Raw genomic sequence first — 24,898 nt, 5'->3', positions numbered from 1 at the left:
TCTTCTTTTGTGTTTTCTTCTGTAAACCGTTAACTTTTCCAATCTTTTCCCCAAATTCATGTCTGTTTTCAATATCTTTGCCTGCTATTCCCAACTCCTACAGATCTTTCCTAACTGCTTTAGACCAAGAATTTGGGTTTTTGGATTTTTCTCAGATAAACTGAATATTTTGTTATCTATTCTTTAAAAGTGGCAATAAAATGTAATCCTCTGCTCTCTCATTTTATCAGTTATATTCTCAGTTTCTTCATAAACCTTTCATAAACTGCTTCTCAGTTTTTAAATCCCATTTCCATACTTTGGAACCAAAATTATTAATATCAAATGTATCTACAGCCTCTCTTTTTTAGTATCTTGAATTTAAGCTTAATCACTAATATGTTCTGACCCGAGTTCCACTAATGGATACCCATTGTGGTCCTGTGTTTGGTTCCCAAATCTTCTGCCTATTAATGAGGTAGTTCACGATATATTTTACTGTAACTCCTTTTCTTTAACAGTTATACCTTCATCTCTAATTACAAACAGCTGAAATATAGAAGCATGCTACTAGCAAGCTCCACCATACCTGATATGGGGGAACAGCATTCACTGCCAGGTGAGTGGTATGTTGTAACTTGTTCACAGTGTTCGAGGTAGAGTGTGAATCTGGGGACTAGTCGCCTGGCTTCACCTCCCTTACCCTGTGAGCAGATACTTTCAGTGGGGTCTAAGCAGGTATACAGGGGGAGGGGTTTGCTAGTTATTGGGAGCTCTTCAGAGAAGTTGTACCCAGGGCTGGGAAGAAGTTCAATGTGCACTTGGTGTGTGTATTGGGGTAGAGGGCAAGGATAGACGGCGGAGGGGGAGGATGCTCATATGAAATGTGGAATGGGCCCTGTGTGAGGGTATGAGATTTTCCATGATTTTATAAGAAATATTTCTACTGGATGTAGTGGAATGGTGGAAAAATCGCACATAAATGAACAAATGTGATGAATTTCGCGTTAGTGTGAAGAAGGATAACATTATCTTCTTGAGAATTAAAATTATCTCTAGTCGGGATTATAGTTTCTTACGACTACTTTTTGTTTTTGTTGTGCTTTGTCTGTCGAGGTATTCTTTTTGTGTTTTGTGTGGCACCGAGTTTGGTTGAGATGTGCCTGACGTCACCCACAAGTACAGCAAAGAGACACCTGCATAATACGCTGCTTCAAAGAATACCAATGACCCGAACGTCCAACACACAAGAATGTCAGTGACACTGAGCATTCTTTGTTCATTCATGTTAAGACCTTGTCTGTCAAACGAAATGAGAGTGAGAGTGAATCATCGTATAAAGACTGATGACTAAAATAGTGTTTTGTCAGCAATCTGTTGAGTTGCTCCCTCAATAAAGTTACAAACAATTACCGACACACGTACTTAAGGAGAATGTGTTGGGAGTCCAGCAACTTTTACTGCATCAGAAGAGTTTGACAGACATGCACTCTCGCACCTGCTGCAGCTATCAAGTGTGCAGAGTGCAGTCATCTGAAAGTCATGATTCATGTCAGCACCAGTGGTTGGGTTCAGAGCTCTGTCTGTGAGTGTGACAGGTGAAAGTGATGAAGACTGCTTGCCATTCTCGAGGGCTGCAAGAAGAGCTTACAATCTGTAGTATCTTAACAAGAACATAGTGAGTTCCTTTGGTTTTGAGCTGAGTGGAGGGTCTCAACCAGAGGCACCATTGATTCTGTGACAGTGATGGCTACAGATGTTGGACTTGTGTTATGGAGTGGAGAACTGTAGGATTCTCCCTGATAGATCAGTGGTGCGCTACATGCAGGAAACAGCTATTTGGGTAGCAGAGTGCATCTGGGATGCATATGGTTCTTTTTATTTTAGGCTAGGCAATAGTTTGAAGTCCTCTGATAAACACTTGCCACATACACAGAGAGTGAAATCACATCATGTACAAAGTAAAGACAGTTAGAATGTCAAGACATTAACAGTAAACTGATAAAACATTCGTAACAAAATTCCTGAATCTCCCGCCCTACAGAAAATCTGTTAAGCTCAAAGTATAACTGGAACTGAAATCTGGATGAATCCCAAAGTAGAAAAGCTCCAAAATATCAATGAAGCATGGAATATAAATAAAAAATACTGGCTATATGTTTTCACAGGAGGAGTGGGGGGAGTGTTCATTGTAATCAACAAAAATATTATGTCCATCAAGGTCAAAATTGAATCTGACTGTGAAGTTATCGGGATGTGAGTACCAAGCTTAGGTCAACACAGCAGTTATAAATCATTCCAAGAAGGTATATGCTCAGTAGTGCATAGGTATCCCTGTCATGCGATATTAGTCCGAGGCAACTTTAAACCAAATGAGTGTAGACTAGGATGTCTGTGGCTTCACTGCAGGTGGTACAGACAGACAATCTTGTAAAATAGTTCTGAACACATTCTCCAAAAACTGTTTGAGCAACTAGTTCAACAATACTTTAAATCTTACAGCTACTCATAGGCCCGAGCTTATCAACAGTGTCAGTATAGAGACACGGAGTAGTGATAATGTTTACATCATAGAGACAATGGTTACTAAAATTAAAACATCAAGAAGACCTGGGTGGGTTTTTATGCTGGAAAGAGCACATAAACAGTTGTTAGCATCCTACTCAAACAATGAGTGGACATTATTTACTTTCAATATAGTAGCTGTAGAGGAATCATGGGAAAAGTTTAAACTGATTGTAAATCACCCTCTGGACAAGTATGCACTGAGTAAGTGGGTTACGGTCAGAAAAGACACACCATAGTTTGATAGCAAAATTTGAAAAATGCTGAGGAAACAGAGACTGTTGCACCCTCGGCTCAATTAAGAACACAAAATTTCAAGAGGCACATGGCAGTAGAAATTTGTTCGTCTATAAAAAGAACGATGCACAAAGCATGCAACAACTTCCACTGTCACATGTTAGTGAAAGATCCTGCCAGGAACCCAAGAAAATATTGGTCCCTCTTAAAACTGCTGAGTGAGTCAAAGGCTTCTTTTCAGTCACTCGTCAACAATTCTGGTGCCATAATAGAAGGCAACAAATGGACAGCTGAAGTTTAAATTCAGTATTTTAAAAAAATCATTCATGCAGTAGGACTGCACACTCATACCGTTGTCTGACCATCACACAGGTGGGATCCAAAAATAGGGAACTCTAGCACTGAGAAACAAATTAAAGAGGTGAAAGTGAAAAAGATGCCAGGCCAGATGGAATCACGTGGCAATGGTCTCTTACGGATACTTATCTTGCATTTACTGCAAATTTCCTACGCAGTATTAATTTTAATTGATGTCTGCTATAAATAAGAAGCAGCCAACACTTTATAATATAGGTGTTACACATAATGGTAAGAAAAGCGAAAGGATATGTGAAGCACATAACAGTTGATAATAATACAGCATGGTAACAAGCAATAAATACAACTATTTCCGACTGTTGAGAGACAAGAAGATAAATAATAGTACAAATATGCTACTTTTTTTCTGAAATGTAATTGCTACATAATATTCTCATTATAGATGCACTACTACACACATTATCTTCAAATCCTGGGTGGGCATCTATTGGACATTAAGATTGCACCCATACAAATGATTAGTGTTCCGCTCTCGTCAAAAATGGACAAATTGAACTGTTCGTTACGTAAAGAATGTGAGAAGAAAGTGATAAAAGGAATGGGTTGCACGAAAAGTGCACCAAAATAAACTTGAAATACACCAGTGATGATTTTTTATGGACATGTCTCGGCTGTTTACATTTCGAAACGTCCGAACTTGAAAAAGCAGTGAAGACAAAAAGCGAAATTATCAAGACACTTCAAAATGATGTTGATGTGCTGAAAAGTGAAATCTCAATTTTAAAACAAGAAAACGATAAATTATTACGAGAAAAAGAGTTCCGTGTGTCAGAAAGCTGTGAAACAAAAACAAAACAACATTGGATTAATCCATGTGCACACATCAGTAGTAAGCCAGTAAACAACAAAACGGTGACTTCAGGTAAAGAAAATAACAGATTAGCAACAGAGAAACAGTCCAGTGTGGGTGAAAGCCAAAACGTTGAAACAAAACAATACCACAAAAACCTGTGCGCATGTATAAGCAGTACTAACAATCAAAACTGTAGGTCTAATATATTATATGTGCCCGATGAATTACTGATAACCTCAGTAAGCCAAAATTCAGTACATAAATATAAATCGAAGTCTGTAACATATGTTGTTGTGGTCTTCAATCCTGAGACTGGTTTGATGCAGCTCTCCATGCTACTCTATCCTGTGCAAGCTTCTTCATCTCCCAGTACCTACTGCAACCTACATCCTTCGGAATCTGCTTAGTGTAATCATCTCTTGGTCTCCCTCTACGATTTTTACCCTCCACGCTGCCCTCCAATGCTAAATTTGTGATCCCTTGATGCCTCAGAACATGTCCTACCAACCGATCCCTTCTTCTAGTCAAGTTGTGCCACAAACTTCTCTTCTCCCCAATCCTATTCAATACCTCCTCATTAGTTACGTGATCTACCCACCTTATCTTCAGCATTCTTCTGTAGCACCACATTTCGAAAGCTTCTATTCTCTTCTTGTCCAAACTGGTTATCGTCCATGTTTCACTTCCATACATGGCTACACTCCATACAAATACTTTCAGAAACGACTTCCTGACACTTAAATCTATACTCGATGTTAACAAATTTCTCTTCTTCAGAAATGATTTCCTTGCCATTGCCAGTCTACATTTTATATCCTCTCTACTTCGACCATCATCAGTTATTTTACTCCCTAAATAGCAAAACTCCTTTACTACTTTAAGTGTCTCATTTCCTAATCTAATCCCCTCAGCATCACCCGATTTAATTTGACTACATTCCATTATCCTTGTTTTGCTTTTGTTGATGTTCATCTTATATCCTCCTTTCAAGACACTGTCCATTCCGTTCAACTGCTCTTCCAAGTCCTTTGCTGTCTCTGACAGAATTACAATTTCATCGGCGAACCTCAAAGTTTTTACTTCTTCTCCATGAATTTTAATACCTACTCCGAATTTTTCTTTTGTTTCCTTTACTGCTTGCTCAATATACAGATTGAATAACATCGGGGAGAGGCTACAACCCTGTCTCACTCATTTCCCAACCACTGCTTCCCTTTCATGCCTCTCGACTCTTATAACTGCCATCTGGTTTCTGTACAAATTGTAAATAGCCTTTCGCTCCCTGTATTTTACCCCTGCCACCTTCAGAATTTGAAAGAGAGTATTCCAGTTAACGTTGTCAAAAGCTTTCTCTAAGTCTACAAATGCTAGAAACGTAGGTTTGCCTTTTCTTAATCTTTCTTCTAAGATAAGTCGTAAGGTTAGTATTGCCTCACGTGTTCCAACATTTCTACGGAATCCAAACTGATCTTCCCCGAAGTCCGCTTCTACCAGTTTTTCCATTCGTCTGTAAAGAATTCGCGTTAGTATTTTGCAGCTGTGACTTATTAAACTGATTGTTCGGTAATTTTCACATCTGTCAACACCTGCTTTCTTTGGTATTGGAATTATTATATTCTTCTTGAAGTCTGTGGGTATTTCGCCTGTCTCATACATCTTGCTCACCAGATGGTAGAGTTTTGTCAGGACTGGCTCTCCCAAGGCCATCAGTAGTTCTAATGGAATGTTGTCTACTCCCGGGGCCTTGTTTCGACTCAGGTCTTTCAGTGCTCTGTCAAACTCTTCACGCAGTATCTTATCTTCCATTTCATCTTCATCTACATCCTCTTCCATTTCCATAATACTGTCCTCAAGTACATCGCCCTTGTATAAACCCTCTATATACTCCTTCCACCTTTCTGCCTTCCCTTCTTTGCTTAGAACTGGGTTGCCATCTGAGCTCTTGATATTAATACAAGTGGTTTTCTTCTCTCCAAAGGTCTCTTTAATTTTCCTGTAGGCAGTATCTATCTTACCCCTAGTGAGACAAGCCTCTACATCCTTACATTTGTCCTCTAGCCATCCCTGCTTAGCCATTTTGCACATTCTGTCGATCTCATTTTTGAGACGTTTGTATTCCCTTTTGCCTGCTTCATTTAGTGCACTTTTATATTTTCTCCTTTCATCAATTAAATTCAATATTTCTTCTGTTACCCAAGGATTTCTATTAGCCCTCGTCTTTTTACCTACTTGATCCTCTGCTGCCTTCACTACTTCATCCCTCAGAGCTACCCATTCTTCTTCTGCTGTATTTCTTTCCCCCATTCCTGTCAATTGTTCCCTTATGCTCTCCCTGAAACTCTCTACAACCTCTGGTTCTTTCAGTTTATCCAGGTCCCATCTCCTTAAATTCCCACCTTTTTGCAGTCTCTTCAGTTTCAATCTGCAGTTCATAACCAATAGATTGTGGTCAGAATCCACATCTGCCCCTGGAAATGTCTTACAATTTAAAACCTGGTTCCTAAATCTCTGTCTTAGCATTATATAATCTATCTGATACCTATTAGTATCTCCAGGATTCTTCCAGGTATACAACCTTCTTTTATGATTCTTGAACCAAGTGTTAGCTATGATTAAGTTATGCTCTGTGCAAAATTCTACAAGGCGGCTTCCTCTTTCATTTCTTCCCCCCAATCCATATTCACCTACTATGTTTCCTTCTCTCCCTTTTCCTACTGACGAATTCCAGTCACCCATGACTATTAAATTTTCGTCTCCCTTCACTACCTGAATAATTTCTTTTATCTCATCATACATTTCATCAATTTCTTCATCATCTGCAGAGCTAGTTGGCATATAAACTTGTACTACTGTAGTAGGCATGGGCTTTGTGTCTATCTTGGCCACAATAATGCGTTCACTATGCTGTTTGTAGTAGCTAACCCGCACTCCTATTTTTTTATTCATTATTAAACCTACTCCTGCATTACCCCTATTTGATTTTGTATTTATAACCCTGTAATCACCTGACCAAAAGTCTTGTTCCTCCTGCCACCGAACTTCACTAATTCCCACTATATCTAACTTTAACCTATCCATTTCCCTTTTTAAATTTTCTAATCTACCTGCCCGATTAAGGGATCTGACATTCCACGCTCCGATCCGTAGAATGCCAGTTTTCTTTCTCCTGATAACGACGTCGTCTTGAGTAGTCCCCGCCCGGAGATCCGAATGGGGGACTATTTTACCTCCGGAATATTTTACCCAAGAGGACGCCATCATCATTTAATCATACAGTAAAGCTGCATGTCCTCGGGAAAAATTACGGCTGTAGTTTCCCCTTGCTTTCAGCCGTTTGCAGTACCAGCACAGCAAGGCCGTTTTGGTTAATGTTACAAGGCTGCTGCCCCTCTTCAGGAACCACATGTTTGTCTGGCCTCTCAACAGATACCCCTCCGTTGTGGTTGCACCTACGGTACGGCCATCTGTATCGCTGAGGCACGCAAGCCTCCCCACCAACGGCAAGGTCCATGGTTCATGGGGGGCTGTAACATATAATAAAACGAAATATAAATGGAAGTGTGTAACATACACTCAAAGGAAAGGCAGTGGCTCAAGTGTACAAATAAATGAAAATGAATTTCTATTGGTAGGCGATTCGTTACTGAAAAATGTCGCTGTTCCAGGATGCAAAATTGGTGTGTGACCTGGAGTTAGAATACAACACCTAAACAACCATCTAAAAAATATGGAAACCACAAAACGACATATCACAGAAAACGAACTTAAGTATAACTATACACATTGGGACAAATTTGATAAAAATTAGCAGTGAAGAAGTAATCACCAACGACACAAGAAACTTGATTCATTAAGCTGGAAGTGTCTATCCATGTTCCCGGCTCAAAATCAGTGGAATAATAAAAAGAAAATCTGTAAGTGATAAATATGTCTGCAAAATAAACTGTGCCATAAAAGAACAGTGTGATAGGCTTGGAGCAGTGTTTATATATCTAAATAAATTCCTAAATGAAAACTGTCTAGGACAGGATGGATTGCACTTAAAGAAATAACAAAGGTAACTAAAATGGCTTGATGGGGGTGAAAATGTGAATAAATGAGCAAACAAAAATCCAAAAATAAGTATCATCTAAAATCCGAGGGAGAGCAAAATATAGACCTGACAATTGGTTTTTTTAAACTTCCAGGATCTGAAAGACAAGGAATTATTGTGTTTCAGGAGAATATTGAGCCACTGATGATCTAAACTGGAATTTCATCATACAAGGTCCGGCAGAAAAACCTCCCCTTTAAGGAAAGCTAATAAAAACAAAACCAAATAAGGTAGAACAATTTTATTTATACTAAATAAAAGTACATATTATGCCATTTTAGAAAATACTCTTATGGTCTTACTTTTTAAATAAGACATCCCTTAAATGGCTTCCTTCACTGTCGACACACTGATTGAGTCTTTCCCTGAAGTTATTCATTACTCTTTGAGTCATTTCAGGTGGAATAGCTTCAACCTCTTGTGTAACTGCTTCTTTCAGGGCTCGTAAAGATTGTGGACGTTGTTCATAAACTTTTGCTTTTAAATAGCCCCAAAGAAAGAAATCACAGGGCGTTAAATCCGGCGATCGTGGGGGCCAGCCAATGTCTCCACGCAACGAGATCACATGTCCAGGAAACATTTCCTTCACCAATGCCAGTGACTGCCGCGCTGTGTGGTCTGTAGCACCATCTTGCTGGAACCACACGTTCTCTATTTCACCAAAAAGCTCCCTTAGTTGCGGTTGGAGAAAGTCGCGGAGCATGGCACAATAGCGTTCACTGTTGACGGTTAAATTCCTGTCATTTTCTTCGAAAAAGTAAGGACCGATCACTCCGGAATTGTAAACAGCACACCATACTGTTACTTTAGGGCTATGAAGTGGTCGTTGATGAAGTTTTTGGGGATTGTGTTCACACCAGTACCTGCAATTTTGGCTGTTCACTGTTCCGGCAAGGTGAAAGTGTGCTTCATCAGAAAAAATCACAATATCGTTGGGACGAATGTTCCGAAGAAGGTCTTGGCACAAACTTACACGGACACCACAGTCTCGTTCACTCAGTTCCTGCGTAGTTACAATTTAGTAAGGATGCATTTTAAGATCTCGATGCAAGATTCTTCTCACACTTCGATCAGATATCCGTAATGCTGCCGCATGCTTTTTAGCGGATCGTCGAGGAGATTGTTGAACTGAAGCTCTAACTGCATCAACATTTCCGGGGCCTGTTGCAGTCCGTGGTCGTCCAGGTGGTTTCCTTTTTAATGCGGAACCTGTCTCACGAAAGTTAGCAACCCAAGAATAAATTGTTTTCTTATCGGGAACAGGGTCCCGTCGTCCGAGCGCAAAGCGAACGCGAAAAGCACGTTGAGTATTAATAGGCGATTCGCCATTTTGAATAAAATCTTCCACTACGAAGGCACGATGTTCACCAGACCACGCCATGGCGTACACTGAAAACGGCATGTAGGCAGCTACTTAACGACGCGCCCTCCGCCACTCTGCTCCTTCTACTGTCCGCTGCACGTTACTTTGTAATCGGGGAGTTTTTTATGCCGGACCCTGTAGTTTATCAAACAGTTACTGCAGAAGAGTTCACGAGAGAGGTGGTTTAGCGATTTACGTTGGTAGATGAACCATTTGCACCATTGATAATTTGGATCTAAATTATTTACGTGAAGAACCGAATTTTGAAGCCACTGGTATAGTCATTAGTAGTATGAAGCTAACAGTAGTATCACTGTACAGGTTTCCCAATGGTATTAGCAGTGTGTTCTTAGAAAAACTGGACATCCTTTTATGAGCACTCACTGAGAAAAGATTTACCAACTATGACATTATAATAGGTGGTGATCTTAACTCTGATTTTGACATGTCAACTGACATGTACAGTGTTAGTGACTTGCAAAACACACTACGACAGTTCAATCTACAGTGTGTTAACTATGAACAAACTAGGGAACAAGTGTACTTAGACAATATATTTGTTAATTTTAGATGTGCCCAAGCCCAGTGTAATATAACAATGTTTCTCTTCTCTGACCACAAATCAGTGTCCCTAATATATGCTAACAGGACCAGCTCAGTCAATCTTATAATCTTAGTGGTGACATGGCCAATCCAAAAATGATCACTAGGCCAATGACCAATCAAAAAATTGACACGTTCAGGAAAACCCTTGCAGATAGAGATTGGCTCTGCCGGAGAAATCATGGTAATCTTCGTCTATCAAATAATGAGAATAATGAATCAGCTAAAATAAATTTTGAATGTTTCTTTAACTCATTTCTGCAAATATGTAATGGTAGTATTCCCATTAGAAAATGTAAAGTAACAGACAGAGGTTGTAAAAAGGTGTCAAAAAAGAGAAATTCTTGGTACACTAAAACACTGTCTGATATGGAAGATCATGTGATGATGCTGTTAGATATACAGGGTGTTACAAAAAGTTACGGCCAAACTTCCAGGAAACATTCCTCACACACAAATAAAGAAAAGATGTTATGTGGACATGTGTCCAGAAACGCTTAATTTCCACGTTAGAGCTCATTTTAGTTTCGTCAGTATGTACTGCACTTCCTCGATTCACCCCCAGTTGGCCCAATTGAAGGAAGGTAATGTTGACTTCGGTGCTTGTGTTGACATGCGACTCATTGCTCTACAGTACCAGCATCAAGCACATCAGTACGTAGCATCAACAGGTTAGTGTTCATCACGAACGTGGTTTTGCAGTCAGTGCAATGTTTACAAATGCAAAGTTGGCAGATGCCCTTTGATGTATGGATTAGCACGGGGCAATAGCCGTGGCACGGTACGTTTGTATCGAGACAGATTTCCGGAACGAAGGTGTCCCAACAGGAAGACGTTCGAAGCAATTGATCGGCGTCTTAGGGAGCACGGAACATTCCAGCCTATGACTCGCGACTGGGGAAGACCTAGAATGACGAGGAGGACACCTGCAATGGACGAGGAAATTCTTCGTGCAGTTGACGATAACCCTAATGCCAGCATCAGAGAAGTTGCTGCTGTACAAGGTAACGTTGACCACGTCACTGTATGGAGAGTGCTACGGGAGAACCAGTTGTTTCTGCGAATGGTTCATCCAACAATGTGTCAATCCTCATTTCAGTGCAAATGTTCTCTTTACGGATGAGGCTTCATTCCAACGTGATCAAATTGTAAATTTTCACAATCAACATGTGTGGGCTGACGAGAATCCGCACGCAATTGTGCAATCGCGTCATCAACACAGATTTTCTGTGAATGTTTGGGCAGGCATTGTTGGTGATGTCTTGATTGGGCCCCATGTTCTTCCACCTACGTTCAATGGAGCACGTTATCATGATTTCATACGGGATACTCTACCTGTGCTGCTAGAACATGTGCCTTTAAAAGTACGACACAACATGTGGTTCATGCACGATGGAGCTCCTGCACATTTCAGTCGAAGTGTTCGTACGCTTCTCAACAACAGATTCGGTGACCGATGGATTGGCAGAGGCGGACGAATTCCACGGCCTCCACACTCTCCTGACCTCAACCCTGTTGACTTTCATTTATGGGGGCATTTGAAAGCTCTTGTCTACGAAACCCCGGTACCAAATGTAGAGACTCTTCGTGCTTGTATTGTGGACGGCTGTGATACAATACGCCATTCTCCAGGGCTGCATCAGCGCATCAGGGATTCCATGCGACGGAGGGTGGATGCATGTATCCTTGCTAACGGAGGACATTTTGAACATTTCCTGTAACAAAGTGTTTGAAGTCAGGCTGGTACATTCTGTTGCTGTGTGTTTCCATTCCATGAATAATGTGATTTGAAGAGAAGTAATAAAATGAGCTCTAACGTGGAAAGTAAGCATTTCCGGACACATGTCCACATAACATATTTTCTTTCTTTGTGTGTGAGGAATGTTTCCAGAAAGTTTGGCCATACCTTTCTGTAACACCCTGTATACAATAATACTAATTCTGAAAATGCAAAATCTCTCTATGTTAGATGGAGAATGATTATAAAAAAACAGTTACTGAAGCGAAAAAGTCACACAATGCTCAGTACATTGAGACTTCTAATAATAAATGCAGAGCTGCTTGGAATCTCATAAATACTGTTGCCAAAGAATTCCATGAGGTCAAAATCAATATCTCTCCATAAGAGTTTAATGATTATTTTATTAAATCTATCGAGGAAGTAAGCAATGGCATCAGTAAACCTGATACAAGTCCATCAGAACTCTTAGAAATAAATTATCAAGGAATGCCCTACAATAATATTCTCACTTTCTCTGAAGTTATGCCTAGTGCTGTATTAAAAATAGTAAGGTACGTTAAGTCATCAGATAGTGCTGATATTTATGACATGTCTTGCAATTTGCTGAAGAAGGTAGTTGATTCCATTGTTTATCCATTGACTCATTGCATAAATAATGTTTATCAGAGGGATACTTTCCAGAGGAGCTGAAATTATCTAGGGTGGTTCATGTGTATAAAAAGGATGACAAAAGACAACCCTGTAAGTTTCAGACCAATATCAATAGTTCCAGTCGTGGCCAAAATAATACAATACATCATCTACCACCAGTTGCCTGCTCATTCTGAAATGCTTGGGATATTTAATGTAGCACAATATGGATTTAGAAAAAAGTCATCAACAGTAGACGCAATAGACTCCGCAATTAAATATGTTCTTAAAGTGTCTGAGGAGAAGGGATTTGCTCATGCCATGTTCTGTGACCTGGATAAAACATTTTACTGTGTAGTACATGACACATTTTTATGGCATCAGGGAGAACAGCCTAAAACTACTAGTATTATCTCCAGAACCATAGGCAAGTTGTGTGTACTGGCACAGAAAAGTCTACCAAGGAACCAACTAAGGTGAGAGTTCCGCAGGGATCTGTAGTGGGACCATTTTTGTTTCTGGTAATGATCAATGACCTACCCTACTTTATAAGTTCCAATAAAGTGTTATATGCAGATGGCATTACCTTCCTAAACTACAACAATGATCTAAATAAGTTAAAAGATTTTGCTGGCAATACACTCTCCCAAGTGTCATTTTGGTTCAGGTCAAATGGGTTTGTCCTGAAATGGAGCAACACATAAAACACATTTGTGTTAAAATTATCCAGAGTAATCTACTTTTTAAGATGTATTATGAAATGTGTATCAGAAGCTTATGTTAAAACATCTTATTTTGCACTTTTTCAAAGTACTGTGTTATATGGACTTATTCTCTGGGGAAACTCAAGCCATGTTCAAAACATATTACTTCTTCAGAAGAAAGCAATCAGAATCATTATGTGTTCTCAGCATAAAGCACACTGTAAGTCTTTGTTCTCTGAGCGTAAAATAATGACTGTTATAAACCTGTATATATACCAAGTGTTAATCTATACAAAAAAAGAAGCTACATGAAGTCAAACATACAAATAATATTCATGGTCACAACACAAGAAATAATAATTCCATACATATGTCATACCATAGATTATCAAAGTCAATCAATAGTTATAAGCAACAAACTATTTATATTTAACAAGTTTCCGCAAAGGGTACAAGACCTTCCAGAGTGTGAATTTAGGAAAACATTAAACAAATGGCTTGTTGCCAACCCCTTCTATGAATTAAAAGAATTTGTTGACTGTAACAAGGAACTGTAAGCTAGCAACTGACATGGCCAAATAGTTCTATTTGCTAATGTAATGATTATGTTATATGTATAAAAAATTGTCTATTGCTGCAAAGGCCTGATGACAATAAAATTATCTTATCTTATATAACTACTACCTGATTGATTGTTAATGGATGGTACACAAGCTCTCTGTAGGAATAAGACACTCTGCTACAATGCAGGTTATAACTGCTTAAAAATTTCATGATGATTTTCTAACCTGTCGTATCTTATGATGGATGACTGTGATACCAGTGGGATAGTGATCCTTTAAATTTCTTAGTCTTTTGCACAGAGTGACCTACTGGCTGTGATACTGCTTACACAAAAAGAATAGCCAATTTAAATCACCATCTGATGGGCATTAGGTGCCTTCTATCACTCATTCAATCTGTAAACCATGATCTTTTGGGAGTATTAAGCTTCAGAGCAGTGGTCACCAAACTTACGAAGTCTGTGAGTTACCATACCGTTTTGCCTACTGTGAGGTATCAAAAGAAACTGAGAAAGAAATAAGATTTTTTTTAAAAAAGCTTTCATTTGGTTATTGTCTATAGACTTACAGTTCTAGTAAATATGAAAAGAATTTTAATTAAACCGTATATAAGAAATATAAATTGACATTGAATTGTTCATAAGAAAGAAACTGAATGAAAGAAACTGAACTGCAGTTAGTAATAAATTACAAATGCAAGATCATTTTTTATTAGTCTTCATAACGTTAATAGAAGGCTATTGCCCTTTTTTTATCACAAACAAGTTGCTTAGTCATGGGAGAGTACATAGTGGCTGCCATTCGAATGTAGTTGTCCAAGTGTTTACCAATCAGTCTTTTTCTGTACTTTTTTTATACATATAAATTTTATAGTGGAAAAAGAAACCTCACACACATGTGTAGAGCTGCACATTGCTTTCTGACATCAACATGGACCAAAAACGGGTATTTTTCTTTCGAAACAAGAGGCCAACTGTTTTCAGAGCTTGAAGAAAGTGATTTTAAAGATCAATCATTTTGAAAATCAAACAGTTCCTACAGCATTGCAGTACTGAAAACCAATGCGCTTCATGACACAGGTAGAGAATTCTTCAACATCAGTCTCAATAAAAAGTGATTTGACAAACTAAGGAACAATTGAAATGCTTTTGATATCTTGAAAGCATTTGTTGAATTGACTTCTCAAATTTGAAAGAATTTGAACATATTGTTTGCTTATGGTTTAAATAATGAAAACTGCACTTATGTTTTGATGCTTAGCACAGTGTGTTTCGAGAATTTATTCTCATTTTAAGGTGCAGTCTTGAAATACTATGTACTAAGCTGTAAAACATAAGTAACTGGTGCAGTTTTCATTATTTAAACCATGAGTGACACTGTTGCAGACTTTCATGGAACATCTAATATGATAAACGAAATTAAGTTACTGTCTGCTGTTGTACGGAGTTGTTCAAGAGCCTTGCTTGTCAAGCGTTTGTTTCGATCAGGCAAAGTGTTTGTATTCACTTTGGATGATATTTTCCCCTCTCAGTTCCAGATTCTTTGAAAGTGAAGCAACATCGGAAATTTTTCTGCCAATACCTTTATACTTACTTTGAAGCTGCAAGTTAAGAATATTTAATATTTTGACAATGTCTGTGAGAAAAACAAAATTCTGCAGCCAAACCGGTACATCTAGTTCACAGAAGGATTTGCCTCCTCCTTTCGAAAATTCTTCTCTGGGTCTGGCCTCAGCAGCCAGAGACTGCGGTCATGTATGTGAGTTGCGTTTGCATGAGTGTGTTGTGTATGTGTATGTTGTCTGTTTTTATGAAGGGCTGTTTGGCCGAAAGCTTAGTTTGAGTCTTTTTGTTGTGCCTATCTGTGACTCAGGATCTCTGTTATATGGTGAGTAGCAACTTTTCTGTTCATAATATTTTCTGATAGATCTTCATTTCTCCTCTACGTCCAGTTGTTATCTTCATTCTTTTGTGGTCCTAAAATTTTTCTGAGTATATTCCTTTATTTATTTTCCAGTTCACCCCTTTTATTCAATGTTAGGCATTCAGAAACGTAAAGTGCTTCCAATTTAATTACTGTCGCATACTATTTAATTTTTGCCTGGAATAATAATGATCTTATATTATATTGGCTTTGGGTGAATTTGTATGCTAATTCCATAAAAAAGATAATAATAATAATAATAATAATAATAATAATAATAATAAAGAAAGATAATTTCTTTACTTGTGGTGTTATCTAACTCATTTGATTGTATCCATTCTCCCAAATACTTCAACTTATCATTCTTCTGATGTTTCCATTCTGTGTTTGTATACATTACTTCAACTTATCACTCTTCTGATGTTACCATTCTGTGTTTTTATACATTTTTCTCTGCTGTGTTTACTTTCAATGTATCCCATTTTCTCATATGATATTTATAATCTGGTTTTTGCTGACATTTTGTGAAGTGTTTCTATCATTTCAAAAATTCTATTAAGGCAGGAATCAACTCTTTAAAATGATCTATTAAGCCAACAACGAACTTCTTCATGAAGCAGTAAATGACCATACCAGCAGTCTAGTTCATCAGTCAGCATATGTTCAATTATGAGGCTAACAACATAGTATTCTTAGCTGACAATTGCAATTACACAGGAGAAACAAGCAGTCACTGAGAATGCAGTCTCAGCTCAGTGGAGCAATACAGGGTAGCCAATATGAGTGTTACTACAATCTACCAAAAATGTCCTTGTGAGCAACTAGTAGCTCACAATTGACAGTTTGCTGATCACTGTTTTAGTGTATAGAACTGGCAGCCTCTGTTGCACCATGTTCCTTCCCACCAAAAGAGTTGTAGGATTACACAAGTGCCTGTTTTGAACTGTTATCATTTGCAAACAGGTCCACGTAGTCTCTGTGTTAAATACCTTGCTATGTTGGTATCCAGAGAAAGTTCACTGAAGTTCCATACATCTGTGGTTCAACTACCTTCTATATCATGTTCAAAGATGAATATTACTGTCTCTCTGAACTAGTGGCCTGTTGAGGGACCATACTACGCTTAACAAGCAGATATATTCAAGATCTCGTTCGGTCCTAAAGGCCCGATGAACAGGGTAGCAAGCGCGACAGCCACTGACTTTGGCATAAATACTTTTCTTGGCAGACTCCTCCTGATCAGCTCCACTCAGGAATCAAACCAGAGGATTAGCTTACCTTCAATATGTAAAAGTCATTTTGAGAATAATTTTTGAGGCTGCAATAACAAACTTTCACGTCTTTGGTGCAGTGTTGCTGTCCGCAACCCTTTGACACTGGCCATTTTCCGATGCCTCAAGCATGAAGGAACTCTGATTTGTTATCTACTCTCCTGCCCTATCTCCAATAGCATGATGAACAGGCTATTATTTAATAAGAATCGATGTTCTGTAACTCAGATGTCAAACTTACTAAGAACGCATCCTTATTGCTGCAATAATCGACAATACAGAAAAGACACTCGTTATTAATAGTATGCTTCTCTTGCTGTTCTGAACATGGAAGAATTTTACTATTCAGAATCAATAATACTTTACCTCTATGGTGACTGTTATATCTCCAGGATCACAAGTAGTAAGGCTACCAAATATAACAAGGACTTCCCTGCTTGCATGGGATGGCAGAAGACGCAAAGACCTCAGAGACAGTTCTAGAGCATTTTGAAGAGAAGGTTCCCCACTGCATGTTGCTTCTGCAAGCTGTCTTACTGCCTGAAAATTAAGGAATGATACAGTCATTCAGATGGAAGTACTTAAATAAAAGATGCAGAATACAGTCTTGTCATCACTACATATACATTGTGCCCAATGATGGCTGTGAAAAGTTCTTGAAGTTCTTTTACGTCATCATTGGGTGACACGTAAGCAAAGACCTAGAATGCATGGAGAAATTTCAACCATACTCAATGCACATACCTAGGAATAAAACACTATATGGATAGACAACACTAGCACTGCCAGAAGTAGGGGTGGAAATAGGAAGCAACACATAAAGGTAATTGAAAATGACAGATTATATCAAATCCATAGTTTTTGGTGCTGTTAGGCTGACTGCTGATAATATTGACAAAATTTCACCCTTAGGAGTGTGAGTGGCAGGTGGAAAGGTGATGTAAACATAATAAAAATGAACTGACATTAGCATCAAATTCACACTTTTCGGGATAACTAAACTGACTGGTGGTAGTACCTCAGTTAGTCAATATAATTCACATTTTGGGAGACAAGCAATGAAGAAATGGTTGCTTCTGCAATATTGTTCATACATATGGTTCTGATTCATCCCAGTTTTTCTGGGACAGGCCTGATTATTACGATAATGCCTTAGTGTCAACAAATATTCTCTGGTGATAGCAAACAGGCCTAGGTTTTAATCCTACATAGCATGGCTATTTTCCCTGTCTAAACTAATTACATGTCCTGATACAATGATTTGTTTGCCGGAAGCTACTAAACGATGGCATTATGGTCCACTCACATGAAAAAACCGTACTGGCTGTCAAGTTTACTATAATATATCAAGTCTTTTGGAAACTTGATGGTACTATGATCTTGTAAATACTGCACACATTCTAACTTTGGTGTATTGTACAGTAGTTTAACGTTTCCAGTGCTCATGGCAGTAACTTTGATAAACTTTATCTTAATATTTATTACTTGCGTTCATGACAGGAAATTGCAAACTAAGCAATACGATGCTGCTGGAATTCTTGTTTATTAAAGGAAATGGTGAGAATGCTGAGTGTGATGTTTATCGTGTGAAATTTAGCACTGGACATGGAGGACGCACCAACATAGTGACCCATATCAAGTCCAACAAATATAAAGCTGTGCTTCAGGTTAACTCTTCAAGAACAAAAATTGATAACTACTTATTGGTAAAGGTAGTTTCAGACACGGATAAGATACTTTCAGCACACATTTGCATATCGCAGAGTCATGTACAAGCCGAATTTCTAGCCATGGACTAAAAACAGCTAAAATTATTCTATTAGTTTGCTGGAGAAGAATTCAAGAAACTTTTAGGGCATGTAAAGCTAGATGGTTCTCTCTTCTACCAGCCATTGAAAGAGTCACTGATTTTTTGGAGCATTAAAATTCTACTTTCTGTCCCTTGACAAGTCTTCTCTCACCCTGAAGAATTTTTTCAAAAATCTGCTTTCCTTCAATACTTTTCAGCTCTTTTCAAGCAAATTATGCATTTCTTCCAACAGCATTCTGCACACTGAAATAGAAAATGTAACTATAACTGAAGTTACAGACAAATGCTTCTTAACAAATTAGAAGCCTTAAAAGTCTAAAGACTTTTTGACATATGCAGTAAAACAGCACCTACATGAGTTGGAAAGTGAGATACTAGTGACACTTTATCAGTTTAATGAAACCACCATAGCTTTCCATGATACCTGTATTGGATATATTCATGAATGGTGTGGACCAATTGAGGGAGCTCTTCGCTCAACGGAGCTGATCAAAGTAAATATGACCATCAGCTGGATTAGTGTTTCAAGAATTGTATAGTTTAGCAAAATCTAGTGTCTCAGACTTCACTGTGGATGAGGGAGCATTGTTTCATTAGTAATGTTGCATGAGTAAATACAGTGAAGGTAAACTGCTGGACTGGAACATTAAATCAAACATTTGTGTCAGTGAAAAATGGCAGTTAGGTTTTACTTGTTTTCACAAAGAGTATGTATGTTTAAAACATATTAGAAGCTTGGTTGGACTAAAAAAAAAAAAAGAAAACCGGTTCAAATGGCTCTAAGCACTATGGGACTTAATATCTGAGGTCATCAGTCCCCTAGACTTAGAACTACTTAAACCTAACTAACCTACGGACATCACACACATCCATGCCCGAGGCAGGATTCGAACCTGAGACGATAGCAGGAGTGCGGTTCCGGACTGAAGCACCTAGAACCTCTCGGCCACAGCAGTCGGCTTTGGTTGGACTTTCACTAACTGTTTCAGGTACTAATATGTCTTCCAAAACAGTGTGTTCACTAATTAAAACTTTGTAGACAGGTGGAAAAACAGACTCATGTTAAAAACAGTGAAAACTCTGACAATGATAAAAACCAAATACATTAGCTCCCCTTGCAACAGCTCCTACGATAAACTTCTAGAGCAAATATACACCATTAAAAGTGCTACTTAAATGCCAGAGAATCTGTACCATAAATGCAAAGTAAGTGAAATAAGTGTTTATATTTATATTCAAACTGTATATACAATCTGGTAGATTATGCGAAAATAAATTATTATTAAATTTAATGACTTTATTATCAAAAGGATTTTGCTACTCACAATATAGCGGAGATGTTGAGTTGCAGACAGGCACAACAAAAAGACTATTAACTGCTTAAGTTTTCAGCGAAAAGACTTCTAAACACACACACACACACACACACACACACACACACACTCTCTCTCTCTCTGCTGATGCCAGACTGCGTATGATGGGAGAAGCAATCTTTGTCGTGGGGGTGTGGAGGAGGCTGGAATGGAGGTGGGGGCGGGGGAGGGGGGGGGAGACAGCTGGGTACAGGTTAAGGACGGTAAAATGCTGTTTGTGGGAACTACAGGGATGAGATGGAGAGAAGGTAGGGTGCTAAGTACAGTCAGGAGGTTAAATTGAAGGCAGGGTGGGGTAGAAAAGGAGGAAAGTAAATAGGCTGAGGGTGCACTTGTGCAACAGAAGGCTGTGGAGTGGGAACAGAGAAGGGATAGGCGGGTGAATGACAACGACCTACTAAAGTTCAGGCCAGAGGTTATGTGAACGTAGGATAAACTGCAGGGAGAGTTCCCATCTGCACAATTCCGAAAAGCTGGTGTTAGTAGAAAGGATCCAGATGGAACAGACTGTGACGTTGTCATTAAAATGAAGAACATTATGATGAACAGCATGCTCAGCAACTGGGTGGCCCAGCTGTTTCTTGGCCACAGTTTGTTGGTGGCCATTCATGTGGACAGACAGCTTGTTGGCTGTTACGCCCACATAGAAGTCTTTGATTGGATATGTGATGCTTGTGACTGGACTGCACTAGGTGGTGATGAGAGGATTTATGGGACTGGTCTTTCATCCAGGTCTATTACAGGGTTATGAGCCATGAGGGAAGGGGTTGGGAGCAGGGGTTGTGTAGGGATGGACGAGGATATTGTGTAGGTTTGGTGGGTGGCAGACAATCACTGTGGGAGGGGTGGGGAGGATAGTGGGTAGGACATTCCTCATTTCAGGGCAAGACAAGAGGTAGCCGAAACCCTGGTGGTGAATGTGATTCAGCTGATCCACTCCTGGGTGGTACTGAGTCACGAGAGATATGCTCCTCTGTGGCTGGACAGTGGGACTATGGGAGGTGGTGAGTGTCTTCAGAGATAAGGCACTGGACATCTGTTTCTTACAAGGCTGGGAGGGTAATTACAGTCTGTGAGGGCCTTAATGAGACCCTCGGTGTATTTTGAGAGGAACTGCTCGTCACTACAGATGCAACAGCCAGGTGGGCTAGGCTGTATGGAAGGGATTTCTTAGTAAGGAGTGGGTGGCACCTGTTGAAGTGGAGGTATTGCTGGTGGTTGGCAGGTTTGATAGGGACAGAGAAGAAGGCCTTTTGGCTGAAAGCTTACGTGTTTAGTAGTCTTTTTATTGTGACTGACTACAACTCAACATCTCCGCCATATGGTGAGTAGCAATCTATCCTTTTCATAATATTGTCATTATTCCGTCCTGGATTTTCTATTATTACGTCTCTATTGATGGTAATTCTACCAGGTCCCGATTTTCATTTATTTTACCTGAATTTTTGTGTGTTACTTTGTAAACATCCTGAACTTGGTTAAAAATAATGGGGTCAGTCAACTCCTACACATATGTCCCTTTAGATCAGTTAGAAATGTAACTGCAAAGTAATAAACTGTGTTGGCAAATGAACATTAATGATCTTACACATCTTATTATCTGACTCAAAATTTCATATATACAAAGTATTTTCTGTGTTGAAAACCGTTGTTTTTAGTTTTGCCTCTTTTACTGATCATGAGTACTTTCGCTCAATGTCCTATAGCTGTGAAAACTGATACATAATAAGACAGAAGAGGAGACCATTGAAACTATGCAGCTCATGAGAGCATTGCTGTGCTATGCCCTTCATTACCCATAGAAGTACCTACTGCATTTTATATAGGTCACTTACCTTAAATAAAGAATACAGCATCAGACCAGCCACAGTCTCCTTATGGACACTGCCTAAGCTCTCCTGACTTCTCCCTGTCACTCAAAACTCTATACGATGAACCTTACTCTTCATGGACTACATATATGGATGCCTTTATGAACAGTACAAGTATTTTCCTTTCTATCTTCCTCCTCTCATTAGCTGCTGTTTTGTGTCATGGCTTAGATGTAATGGATGCTTTTGGTCTTATCAAAGTTCTGCAGTGTCACAGTTTTGCTCTGCTCGATAATGACTTTTTGTTTTCGTAATTCTATTCTTATTCCCTTCTCTGCCCTGTCCACCTAGCTATTCACATTCTCAGATTTCTGAATATGTCTAAATTTTTTATTATTTTATGCAATTTTTTCCCCAGCTTGTTTTCACGATCAAACAGTGTCCTTTTCATATAAAATTTTTGGGTCTGTTTTCTAGGCTATTTCTTGTAGCCAAAACAACAAGCTTTCTGTTTCATATGTATAAAATAGTTGCCACACCACAGTGCTTACAGAATCTATCAGTGATATTATTTGTATGATCCAACATACATATTACAAAATGAAGATATTATGGAAAATATATATCAGAATTTTCTTTGCTGTAGGTGTAATTTCCATTGTGACAATGGCCATCAATTAGCTACATCTAAACAAAACATACTAATAACAAGTAGTTTTCTAGAAACAGATTTTGTAGGAAAGTTCTGATAGAATGTAAATACTTGGATAGTAAAGGAAATCACTCACTGAGAAGCACAAGCACTGATTTGTAGACAGGTGCACACAAAAAAAGGAAGAAAACTTGCTAGCTTTCAGAATAATCCTTTCTTGAGCATGCAGGCACATGTGCATCATTGCCCCCCACCCCCCCCCCCCACCCGCCACCGCCACAGCTCCCTCCCACATACATGGGTTCTGCTTTTCCATGTGTGGTCTCCTTTAATCCTAGAGTTTCTAGAAATAGAGATATCTGTGACAGTGCTTCAGTAATATAAATTTTATTGTTACAATAGTTGATTATTAAGTTATCATTTAGCTTCCATTAGACAATACACTACAGCGTCTCATAGCAAGAAGCAAATAAAACTAACATTATGGGCTACAGGGTGTTACAAATTAATTGAGGCAATGAGGACCATAAGAACCTAAAGCACATTGAATTTGCAATTGTAGTGTGTATGCATACTCCTGACGTCTGTTGATCTTATAGTGCACCAGCTTCATCTGTATCTGTAGCTCCACACTGTATATGAGAACATTCCCGAGAAGCTGTCTCACCAATTTCTCAAATATTCATTTTCATATGGGTCCAAAGCACAAAGCATAATTTTGTTGCTCTGTGCTGCTTAATTGTTATCTATGGATGATAATTTAATGTCTACATCAGGTATGTAGTAACATTACTTTACAGCCAGAAGTGTTATCAGCAGTTTTATCTGAACCTCAAGCCACAGAATACTCTTAATGAAAATGGTGATGATGAGGACCATAAATTTTTGAAATAGGTCATAAATATGTGTATGTGTGTGTGTGTGTGGGGTGCATTTAGTAGCTGTCCTCTATGTTATAGTTTCACACGATTACAAACTTTATTTACTCCTATCAAAAGACACAACTGTCACTAGCTTACATGTGGTAATTTTGTGAATTAACATTAGTAATAAATATGTGGTGTCACCGCTAGACACCACACTTGCTAGGTGGTAACTTAAATCGGCCGCGGTCCTGTAGTACATGTCGGACCCGCGTGTCGCCACTGTGGGATCGCAAACCTAGCGCCACCACAAGGCAGGTCTCGAGAGACTGAGGAGACCTCAGCCCCAGTTGTACGGACAACATAGCTAGCGATTGGACGTGCTAAGCCTTGCTCTCATTTGCCGAGAGATAGACAGTAGAATAGCCCTCTGCTAAGTTAACTGGCGACCACCTAGCAAGGCGCCATTTGTATCAGTGCCTATAGCTTACTAATATTCAAGAGAGATGTATTCCAAGGACTAATTAAAAGTTAAGTAACAAGCATCTACGTACTTTTCTTCTTATTCATTTATAAGTTCTCATGTTCCAGACTTCACGCCCGTCTGCGTTAGCCTTGCATGCCCTATCGGCTACAGCATTGTGTCTAGGCTGTATGGTCTAGACACAACAAAATATACAGTACAACCCCTGTAATCTATCACCTTTGGGACTGGGGTATGCATCGGAATGCAGGAACATCGGATTATCAGAAAGTACAGAAAAATATTGATTTACATTAAAATAAACGATCCATGAATTCAAAAATGACTGCTTTACATATGTATATTGTTCTCTTCAGCAAATACACTGCAATAAACTACAAAGAAGGTGTTATTATTACATACTGAAAAGAGCAATACTGTACAGTATATATTTACTGTACTGTAAAAACTGAAGGTAGCCTATACAATAGCAAAAAATTGCTTAGGAAGAAAGTCAGTTACAGATTTTTGTGCAGCAGATGAAATTCTAGACTGAGATGCTGTGTTCCTCCATTTCTTGTCTCACAAAACAGGTGTTGTGGTTGAGTTCTGCTCAATGTACTGGAGGGCAACATCAAAAGCATTCTTGGTGTCGACGTGTGAAATCCAGGTAGGGGTTGATCATCATCAACATTCGAGTCCTTGTTCACAAGTTCATCATAATTTTTTTCCAAAACAATGACAATAATCTGGTTGCCACTGAGCTCTTCACTGGTTTCACTTCACAGTCTTTGTAATCTTGGACAATCCACTCCGACATTTGGTTGTACAGTTTGCGGATCTTTAATGAACTCCTGCATGTCGTCGTTTTTGTTGTGACTCGCCGATCATTCAAAGCACTGCCGCGCAATTACGCGCGTCCTCTACGTGCGGCGCTGTCTACCAGCCATGCAGCAGCTGCACCACCTAAGCGGCCAGCCGAGCAGCGGCCGCTAGACTGGGACTCAGTGCTCATTCGAATGCTAACGTGTACACATGTCTTGCTTCTCAACTTACTCTGTGACTTATATGTGTTGTGTCGTT

General features: G+C 39.0%; 1 protein-coding gene across 3 annotated transcripts in view; it reads right to left on the bottom strand.

Moving 5' to 3' along the window:
• Positions 1–24,898, bottom strand: part of LOC126253052 (general transcription factor IIH subunit 2) — a 135,717-nt gene that overhangs the window by 11,392 nt on the left and 99,427 nt on the right. For all 3 annotated transcript variants that reach the window (XM_049954132.1, XM_049954134.1, XM_049954135.1), the window contains one exon: positions 17,210–17,383. In XM_049954132.1, coding sequence (XP_049810089.1) covers positions 17,210–17,383 — 174 coding nt within the window. The remainder of the gene's footprint in view (positions 1–17,209; positions 17,384–24,898) is intronic.

The sequence above is a fragment of the Schistocerca nitens genome, chromosome 4 (genome assembly GCF_023898315.1).
Source record: "Schistocerca nitens isolate TAMUIC-IGC-003100 chromosome 4, iqSchNite1.1, whole genome shotgun sequence".
Lineage (NCBI taxonomy): Eukaryota > Metazoa > Arthropoda > Insecta > Orthoptera > Acrididae > Schistocerca > Schistocerca nitens.
The sequence above is the reverse complement of the archived record's forward strand: the minus strand, read 5'-3'. Positions and strand labels throughout refer to the sequence as shown.